This window comes from Epargyreus clarus, unplaced genomic scaffold, assembly GCF_041222505.1.
Source record: "Epargyreus clarus isolate Ecla_fem2 unplaced genomic scaffold, WU_Ecla_fem_2.2 ptg000025l, whole genome shotgun sequence".
In the NCBI taxonomy this organism is placed as follows: domain Eukaryota; kingdom Metazoa; phylum Arthropoda; class Insecta; order Lepidoptera; family Hesperiidae; genus Epargyreus; species Epargyreus clarus.
The window spans coordinates 1,136,740-1,147,500 of NW_027332232.1; the positions used below are offsets into that span (position 1 = coordinate 1,136,740).

At 39.2% G+C, this 10,761-nt stretch overlaps 2 protein-coding genes across 4 annotated transcripts in view; one reads left to right on the forward strand and one right to left on the reverse strand.

The window, feature by feature from the left end:
* Positions 1-10,761, forward strand: part of LOC140752767 (uncharacterized) — a 222,898-nt gene that overhangs the window by 107,199 nt on the left and 104,938 nt on the right. The window lies entirely within an intron of this gene.
* Positions 7,125-10,761, reverse strand: part of LOC140752750 (uncharacterized) — a 29,708-nt gene continuing 26,071 nt past the window's right edge. For all 3 annotated transcript variants that reach the window (XM_073087092.1, XM_073087091.1, XM_073087093.1), the window contains 3 exons: positions 10,199-10,308; positions 8,773-8,914; positions 7,125-7,346 (listed from right to left, as the gene is read on the reverse strand). In XM_073087092.1, the coding sequence (XP_072943193.1) occupies positions 8,867-8,914; positions 10,199-10,308 (158 nt within the window). In that variant the 3' untranslated portion in view covers positions 7,125-7,346; positions 8,773-8,866. The remainder of the gene's footprint in view (positions 7,347-8,772; positions 8,915-10,198; positions 10,309-10,761) is intronic.

Below are 10,761 nucleotides of genomic sequence, written 5' to 3' on the forward strand. Positions count from 1 at the left end.
AATGATGAATTCAGATATCTGTCCTGGGTCTGGGTGTTTGTGTATTCGTCTATGTGTATGTCCATGGCACCCACGACACAGGGAATGTGGGGCTGAGTGTGTAAAGCGTTTATTTCAACTCTTCCTAGTACCTACGGTTTATTAGTTAGGTTAGGTTAGGTTAGAAAACTACCGGTGTTGTATGGAGACCCTTTAATATTCAACTTTATTACCACGCTCTTATTAGTTTGACCTGTATGTATGTATGTAACGGAATCTTTGAACTCTATTTTTACCCACTTTGAATGGTCCGATTAATTTAAAATTTTGAACAATTATCAAGAACCGATTATTATTCCGTTATTTCCCTATAACACAAATGTTCTAAAACATATCTATAATGTCCTCTTGTAGAATTATTTTTAGGATTCCGTAATCAAAGGGTAAAACGGAACCCTCCGCTGTCTGTTCGTGTGTGACATGGCTCTATCTCTTAAACCGTAATAGATAGACACTTGATTTTTTACAGAGGATGCATAATGGTGGCACCTCGTGTCGCTCCCAGGACATGGGGTACCTTCTGGTTTCCCCCTCGTAAAAAAAAGGTGTGGCGGTGGCACCACCAGATCCAAACCACAGAGAGTTCTACCATCTGTGGTAAACATACCCGTACATAAAATAAAACAACAATTTCAATTTATAAATAATTTTATTTCTTTACAACAGTAAACATCTAAATCGAAGATATAAATCTAATACGAGATTTTGGGTGTTTTCCATTAGAGACGTAGGCAGAAGGCGGCCCAATACATTGTACAATACTTTTTATTGTACAATAGGATTGAAAGGCGCTCTGAATCTGAACGAGCACATCATATTGGACAATAATACTAAGTGCAGGATGTCGTGTTCAGTCGCAGAATAGTATTGATTCAGTTTGCTGAAAAATACTGCTCAATACTGACACTACACGATACAATGGAATATGGTGCAATAAAAGTTAACTCGCTGAAACTTTCGGTCAATCATTGCGCAATTTTCAATATTAACTCGTAAACGGTTTATAATATTGCACAATATAATTGCACAATATTATGACCGTTTAGGCGACCAAAGGAAGCTGGAAAGCCTTACACAAGTTTCGTAGTTATACTAGCTTTGCTTAATTTAGTCTTCATACATTTCTGGAGAAAAGACCTTACGAAGATTATCTTAGATAATTTTAAAAATATTGTTGTAGTTTTACACATATTTTTGAAAAACTTTGAATTATAAACTCCTACTTGAAATCGATCACAGATACATCGCTACCTCCAGGGACTAAATCGGAATGCCCCATGTTTTGTACAAATCAGCGTTTTTTTCTATTTTTAATACTCTTTTATTTATTATTTTTACCACTCTTTTATTAGCTTGACCTGTATGTATGTAACGGAATCTTCAAACTCGATTTTTACCCACTTTGAACGGTCCGATTAATATAAAATTTCGAACAATTATCAAGAACCGATGACAATACACGATTTAATAACTTTATCCCATTCCTCTCATCAGAGTTGTCGGGAATCAGGCATCCAAACAATAATTCCTACACTATAAAATAGACCTATAATTAACTATCATCTGCCCGAACAACGAACTAAATTAAAATGTCGTTTCGTTTCACAAAATTATATTAGATAAAAAAAGTAAAAAGAGAATGGAACATAATTAAAACATACATGATTGTTTCAAGGTGTGTTTATTATTGATAATATAATTCAAAATAAATGTTAAAATGGGCATGATGACAATTTTGAAATTTCATCCTTCCTCATTATCCTCGAAATAATGTAGGTATAGTCCGCGCCAAACTGCTAGTTCGCTCTGAATATAGAAATGAGTTGCGTCGCCATAGCAAATTGTATGACTACACCTGCTCTCAACAACTTCAGAGCGAACTAGCAGTTTGGCGCGGCGATACAAGTCTGCTTATTCCAAAAATCGTAATATTTCTGCAATAAATTCAGTATTAACGAAAATAATAGCATTATTAAAAGCAATTTTCTATTAAGCGCGAAAACGCTCGCGGGTGTCATGGCGTCCGCTGATGACGTCACGCTACGACATCCCGTAGAGAATTCAGACAATACGGTGACACGTCTGAGAAATGACGTCATTCGTCCCGATTAGCGCTTCACGCAAGATGGCCGACTGCAGTAGTTAATACTTGTATTTTATTGAAAATATGAATAAATCTTAAAGTGGGTTACTTTTGTGAATACTTTCAATATATCGTTTTACTTTAATAATTTACTCTTTGATTTTTTATATTACATACTAGCTGACCCGGCGAACTTTGTACCGCCCCAAAATCTACTAATCAAATATATTTCATATAAAATATAGCCTATGTTACTCGTGAATAATGTAGCTTTCGAATGGTGAAATAATTTTTAAAATCGGTCCAGTAGTTTTTGAGCCTATTCATTACAATCAAACAAACAAACAAAGTTTTCCTCTTTATAATATTAGTATAGATAATACTGTCATCATGCCCATTGTTAAAAAGATACATAACCACGGTTTTGTGGCTAAGAAGCCATATTATTTGTAATATAGCATACAGTCCACCTGATTGTATGCGGCTACTGGCGTATGGACGTCTGTAATCAACCCCAGATAAGGTTAGTCCTCTCTAAGATCGGCGACAGATGCGCCGCTACTAATGAGTAAGCAGGAACGCCTCGAATAAGTATATCCTCTTTAAATAGGCACACATCAGCGCTTAACACTGCTGTTATAACAGAAATAGGTGTGGCGGTGGTGCCACCTGAGTCGAACCACAGAGGGTTCTACCACCTTTAAATACACAATTTTGATAAAGTATGGCCCGGGCAGGTACCACCGTCACACCTACGCGTGAAGGTTTGTGTGTGTGTGTGTATGTGTATGTGTGTGTGTGTGTGTGTGTGCGGGTGTGTACTGACTTACATATGAGGCGAGCGGCTTAGTGCTCAGGAGTGACGTGTGATCGACTTCGGGTGGAACCTGCTCTGTATGGAGTTACAGATGACCATGCGACAGTGTCTACCATCAGGTGGACTGCATGCTCGCTTTATAAAAATACGTATTGCGACATATTTTCTATGAATTTTACGTAAATTTTGTACAACAACGCACATCACAAACAAGAAACTATAGAAAATACATTTCATATTTAAAATTACAATACTTCGTTAACTCGACTATGAAACGAATTCTAACTTTACACATAACATCGCTAAAAAGACACCGATCGACATATTTGGTTATCAATAATCCATCTATCCGATTCTTACCTACGAAATATCGATAAAGGTATATAGATATTTAATAAAAAAAAATAAAAAAATACAACCGACTTCTATGTCACTACAAAGTAAAAAAATAATTGAAATAAATGTTGGTTTAGTACATAGTACTGAAGTCGGCGCTCAATATATTTCGTTGGATAACGTAAACAGCGTGTCCAACATGAAGTCGGTTAAAAATGGAATATCATTTTAATTCTTATCTTAAATCGGCCCCGTAACTCCTTTGAGCATGTTTCCCTATTCCTTATATTTTCAGATTTCACTCATAAATCCACTATTGAGATATTAAGAAAACATCGATAGCGTGATTCAGAAACCACGTGCCGCCATCTCTCGACGAATTACAGAATCTTATAGACATACTAGCTGACCCGACAAACGTTGTGTTGCCATATAAATAAAAACATGTTAAAGGTGAACAACCTTATTAATTAGGGGTATGATAAATAGATAGTAGCCGATTCTCAGACCTACTGAATATGCATATAAAATTTGGTGAAAATCAGTTTCGTTCAGCCGTTTCGGAGGAGTACGGTAACTAACATTGTGACACGAGAATTTTATATATAAGATAACAAACTCCATGTAGACCAGGTTCTACTTGAAGCCGACCACTACGTCGCCACTCTGGAGCACCAAGATTGCTTCAGTTTATTTTTATAATATTGGAGTAGCAGACGAGCATGCAGTCCACCTGACGGTAAGCTACTGACGTATGGACATCTGCAATCAACCCCAGATAGGATTAGACATTACTACCTGAGGTCTGCCACAAGCGCCGTTACCCTTGAGGACTAAGCTGGAACGCCTCGGAAAAGTATGTCTCCCTTACCAGACCCTTCAAACCAGAACACAGCAGCGCTTAACGCTACCGTTTCACTTGCGACTTTTAATCGCTCGGCGTCTTTTTAACACTGCGTGTAACAGCCTAATTCCGTTAATCCGATATAGTCCGCGTAAAACTACTAGTCCGCTCTGAATATAAAAAATGAATCGCGTCACCATAGCATATTGTACGACTACACCAGCTCGCAACAACTTCAGAGCGGACTAGCAGTTTGACGGGAACTATAACTATTTAAATAAATATTCAATAAAGGGTGATACAAACTATATCTTTCATATTTCTATCGTATAAATAATATTACAAAGAAAAATTGGCCTCTTAACTAATAGATAATGGGTAGAACACACCACAATTATTAGTGCTACAAAGCTGAAAAGTGCTATGTAAAAGCTTTCTACACTCCCACACTAGGTTTCCCCGTATCGTGGGTGCCATGGACACACACATAGACAAATCGACGATCCCTACGTATAAAGCGACATGTCAAAAACGCAGGTTTACAGGAGAGCGTAATTAATGTTCAAACCACTCTAGAAATGATTCTCTATACAATTCTAAGAATATTTTTTTTATAATGTTGTTATAGCTTTCGAAAGTTTGTAGCAGTATTTTTAAATATTGATTTGTTTTTATATTTACCACAAAAACTGACAGGTGACTGTTTCTATGTGAAAAGGCAAACAAAAGTATGCCAGACAAGTCTGAGATACAACTTTATACGTAGGAAACTTGAAAACGGTATTGATATCTTACTCAGATTTTACATTGATATCATACTTTTGTAGGTTAGAAAAATAATAACACTTTTTTGTGTTCTTACTTATTATTTATAGCGGAAAATATGCTTTTTAGACGTGATGTTAAGTTAGACATGACCGCGTATAGATATCCGCATTTACGACACCTATTTCCTGTAAATGTTATACTTGTTCTCTTAAATTACACGAATGGTAAATCTAGTAAAATACGCGTATGGACAACCCAATCCAAGCCGTGTATGCAATAAAAAAAAAATTGCAATTTTTTTGACATGTCGCTTTATACGTAGGGACCGTCGAAATACACAAACACCCTGATTCAGAAAAAAAATCAAATCAAATCATTCTTTGTACACGCTTTATGTTAGCTTCACTTGTATGTTAGTCAGTGAGTAACTCCGTTTTTCAGTAGACAGAGATCAACATACATCCTTATCTTACCCTGCATGTATTAAAGAATGAAATAGAATACTTTTCTACTTTTCAGTTGATTTCGTCATGGAGAAGAAGCGGCAATATTGACATAAATGTCGCCTCGTCAACATTTTCGAAACTTTTTTGATTGCATACCCAAAATGTTGGTAAGCAACATCATATATATCATCATATATTGACACAAATATTGGTGGCCAACTCTCAAAATCTACTAATAAATAAGCCAATAAAGGTAAGCATTATTAAAATCTAATATATATTTAAATATATCTAATATTTTATCACTATTTTGATCGACTTAGTATATATACTGTATGTACATTTTATTTTTAAATTAATCTATACGAAGAAAATCTGTTGTTAATATTCAATCTATCCATTTTATACCTACCAAAGATCGAAAATCTATAAGGTGTAGAAGAAAACATCAAAGTCGATCTTTAGTCAGAAAAACAATAGATAGATTGATTAACGATGACAAGCGTAACATCGATTCTTACTAACGTTAATTATATGGAATTTTAATATTAAAATTTTTATATTTTTACAATACTCCTAAACATAAATATGCGAAACAGTAATCTATGTTACAATTTAATGTTTTTTTTTTATATACAGATGTGCAAAACGCCGTGTCCACACGCTCGCCAAACATCGACGAACCGTTACAAACACAAACGTGCGGATAGTTCGAGTTGGTTCGTGCAGTGCAAGAGCTTGTGGTCGATCTAATGGAGTCTCGGTTTTTAGGGTTCCGTACCCAAAGGGTAAAAACGAAACCCTATTACTGAGCCTCCGCTGTCTGTCCGTCTGTCACAGGGCTCTATCTCCGGAACAGTAATAGATAGACACTTGACATTTTTACAGAGTACGGTAAAGGTGTCTGTTATAACAACAAATACTAAAAATAAAAAATAAATGGGGGTCACCATACAAGAAACCGCTATTTTTCGTCGTTTTTCGCTTTATCCATTGAACCGTAATAGGTAGATAGTTCAAATTTTCACAATACATTCACTTCAATGGCTGCTATGATAACAAATAAGAAAAAATAAAAATTTCGGTTGTACGGAACCCTCCGTGTGCGAGTTCGTCTAGCACTTGGCCAATTAGCAAACAAAGCATTACGACAAACATTGACGACGCGTCCACACGTCCGTGTTCGCAGACGTTTGGTGTTCGCGGCGAGTGTCGAGCGTGTATGCATTACATTTTTCAACATACAATTTTACGAACAAACATAAATTTGGATATGATTTCTTTTTGTTTTGGTATCGTACGGCACTCGTGGATTAGTATGTAAAGAAAAAGTTTATTTTTATTTATTATTTTTCTCTATGAACTATTTTACTATTGTCTATTTATTTGTGACGTTTAATTCAATGTCACATAAATTTAAATATAAAAACGTTTTAGTGGAATAAAAAACGTTACTGTCGTTTCTCTATTTACAGAACAACATTCGTTTTTAAATGTCGTTTTATAATAGTGATCTTTCTTGTGAAAAAAAAAAACCAATGTTGTTTTCTTTACAAGTATATATTACTCACTTACAACCGGTTTCAACTGCATTCCTAACAATACTAGCTATCACCCGCGACTCCGCTCACGATCAAAAGTCGACGGCATTGGTTATATCTATCTATCCTTCGGGAACAGTACTTTTACGGGATAAAACCTACCCTATATCCTTTTACGTACCAATGAGAACGTGTGTACAAAATTTCACGATAACCGATTGGTTATGTAGTTTTGACCACAAAGCACAACAAACAAACAAACAAAGACACATTCACATTTACAATACAATATTATATTAGTTACATTTCAAGCGAATTATTTACGATCTAAGACATAATCTATCATATCTATGTATAGTATAATCTATAATATAATCTCTATGATATAGTAAAAACTAAAAAAAATGTCTGTCATCAGAACGGTAGATCGCGCACACACAACACTGCACCGACACCGCGCGCACACATATATCTGAAAATAAAGAAATATCAAAATTAAATTATGGATCGAACGTAAAAGATTTTTTAAATTATTTTTGAAACATTAATTTCTTAAGAGTTCGTTTACATTTATAAATATGGTAGTGTCGTGGTAAAAAAGTATTACCCTAAACTAGGGGTAGATAAACTTTTTCCTGCCCGATAGAGATGGCGATTCTTTCCGGAAACTATCGATTTTTGAATCGATTTGAAGAGTCACAAATTGATTCACAAAAAAGTCGATGTCTAGAGGACCAAAAATCGACGTTTGATCTTATCAGGCGATAAAGGCGACAAATAAGGTCGTCAGGTTCAACGTATCACTGAAAATATATATCTGTGTGTGTGTGTGTGTGTGTGTATGTATGCGTGTGTATGCATGCGTACGTGCGTGTGTATGCGTATGTGTGCGTGCGTGGCGCACGGGCGACTCTCTATCTCTCTCACTATATCATCATGCGCGTACATTATCATGTGCGTGTCTTTGTGCGCAGCTCATCCTACACAACTTTTATACTCACCCCGTGTCCGCGCGGCGTCCCAGCAGCGCGCTCAGGTCCACGGCGAGCACGGCGGCTACGCTCTGACGTCACCGCACCGCGCTCGCACTTACTGTGCTGCGGAATGCGCCGACACGTGCTTCCGGCGCGACGGCGCAACACCGACTGACTCGCGCTGCGCGACGCGTGCGTGACATCACTGTGCGTTCGTGTCAACGTCGCTGTAGCTACGACGCGTGCTTCCCGCGCGACGGTCCGACACCGACTGACTGACACTGCCGCAACGCATGTGACGTCATAGCGCCGCGTACGTACCTACGCTGCCGTAGCGCCTGCGCGTGCTTTCAGCGCGACGGTCCGACATCAACTGACGCCTGTTGCTGGCTATGATACAGACTGCATTTTGCGTGCGTGTGCGTGTGTGTGTGTGTATGTGCGTCTCGCGTTCTCTGTTTCTCTCTTGTCGCGCGTTCGTCCATCTCTCTCTCTCTCTCTCAGCACACTCACCGTGCGTCGCGGCGTGCGTGCAGCGCGCTCAGTGCGCGGCCCCCGCGCCGGCGGCCAGCACGGCGACGACGCTCTGACGTCATCACACCGCACTCGTACTTACGTCGCTGCGTGCTTCCGGCGCAACATCGACTGACTCGCGTTGCGCGACGCGTGCGTGACGTCATCGCGCCGCGTACGTACCTACGCTGCCGTAGCGCTGGCGCGTGCTCCCGGCGCGACGGTATGACATCAACTGACGCCTGTCGCTGGCTCTGCTACTGCATTGTGTTTGCGCGCGCGTGCGTGTGTGTGTGTGTGTGTGTGTGTGTGTGTGTGTGTGTATACGTGCGCGCGTGCGTCTCGCTTTCTCTGTTACTCTCTGGTCGCGCGTTCGTCCATCTCTCTCTCTCCCTCTCTCAGCACACTCACCGTGCGTGGCGGCGTGCGTGCAGCGCGCTCAGTGCGCGGCCCCCGCGCCGGCGGCCAGGTCCACGGCCAGCACGGCGGCGGGGGCGGCGCGCCCTCAGCTGCGCCGGTGACGCCCGCCGCGGCGGCGACGCTCGCGACGCACCTGAACAACATTGCAACCATACGTATAATCACTGAAAATCTATATTTTTGAAGGTGGTAGAACCCTTCGTGGTTCGACTCCGGCGGCACCACCGCCACACCTATTTCTGCCTAATAACAGCAGTGTTAAGCGCTGCTGTGTTCAGTTTTGCAGGGTGTGGCAAGGGAGGCATACTTTTCCGAGGCGTGCCAGCTTAGTCCTCAGGGGTAGCGGCGCATCTGTGGCCGACCCCAGGTAGGAATATTTAATTCCATCTGGGGTTGATTACAGATAGATGTCCATGGGCGGCAGTAGCCACTTACCATCAGGTAGACTGCCTGCTCATCTGCTACTCCTATATTATAAAAAAAAATCTCGTACAACCAATACCGATACACAAGTTGCAATCATAAAATAATTAGATTAATATATTTTTAATGCTAAATATTAAGATTGCTATTTACAATGCAGGCACAGATGCGTCGCTACTCCTGAAGTGAAGCGACGCATCAGTGGCGGACCTCAAGTAGGATATTTATTACTATCTGAGGTTGATTACAGATGTCCATAAGCGGTAGTGACCACTTACCATCAGGTGGACTGCATGTTCGTCTGCTACTCCTAAATTATATTAAAAAAAAAAATACCATTTTCAAAATTGTTTCTAAACTTTTTAATATGGAACCCTATTTTTTATTTATTTATTTATATATTTATTGTAACACAAACACACGGTTAAGGTACAACAGGGCAAACTTAATGCCTGATGGCATTCTCTACCAGTCAACCCTTGGTGGGTGGAGAGAATTTGCGGCAGGTGTCAAAATACATAAATATTGTAATACTTACAACTTATATAAATACATATCCAAATATATACATACACACATATATCTAAAATATAATAATAAAATATTATAAATAAATATATATATAAATATATATACATATATATTATAGGTGAAGAGAAAAGAGATAAAAAATGCTTTATCTGTCAGATGAGGAGCTCAGATACTCTCGGACAAGTTTTTTTAAATATTGCTTTGCTTGGAGCTTTTCTTATGTGCACGGGTAGGGCGTTCCAGAGCAGAACTGCCTGAACAGTAAAGGAAAAATGGAAGAACTATTAAGTGATGGATGGCCACTATTATGTGATGGAATATCTGCTTTTAAATTATGAAATGACCGAAGCATTTTTGCTTCGGTCATTTCATAATTTAAAAGCTATTGATTTTTTTCTATTTTTTTTTCTTGTAAAAAAAAGAAAGAAAGAAACACTGTGTGTGTGTGTGTGTGTATACGCACCGTGCCAACGTCACCGTCCGCCCACCGCTCGTACGCCCGCTCTCGTTTCAACCACTCCTGGTACTTGTACCACCACTCCTCCCATTTCACGTAATCGCTGAGCGTTAGACCTGCGGAAGATAGATTTTTATTATAATTCGACGGGTCCTACGTAAACTGGTGCAATTGCGTTTTCACAACTTTACAGTAGAGCGATTTGAATGTTCTAACGCGTGTAACTTTAACATTATTCACGTATAATGACCCGTCGATATTAGGGTATAGAAACAGTGATAGCCTAGTGGTTCAGAAACTCGGCCTCTCGATCGAGGGGTCCGAGATTCAAATTTCAGACCTTTGATTTTTTTGAAGTTATTCTCGTATTAGAAATTAATTATCACTTGTTTAAACAGTGAAGGAAAACATCGTGAGGAAACCTACTACCTGTGAGATTTATAAAAAAAATCTGAAAGATATGTGAAGTCTACCAATACGCACTTGGCCAGCGCGGTGGACTATGGCCTAATCCTTCTCGTTCTGAGAGGAGACCCGTGCCCAGCAGTGGGACAGTAATGGGTTGATGA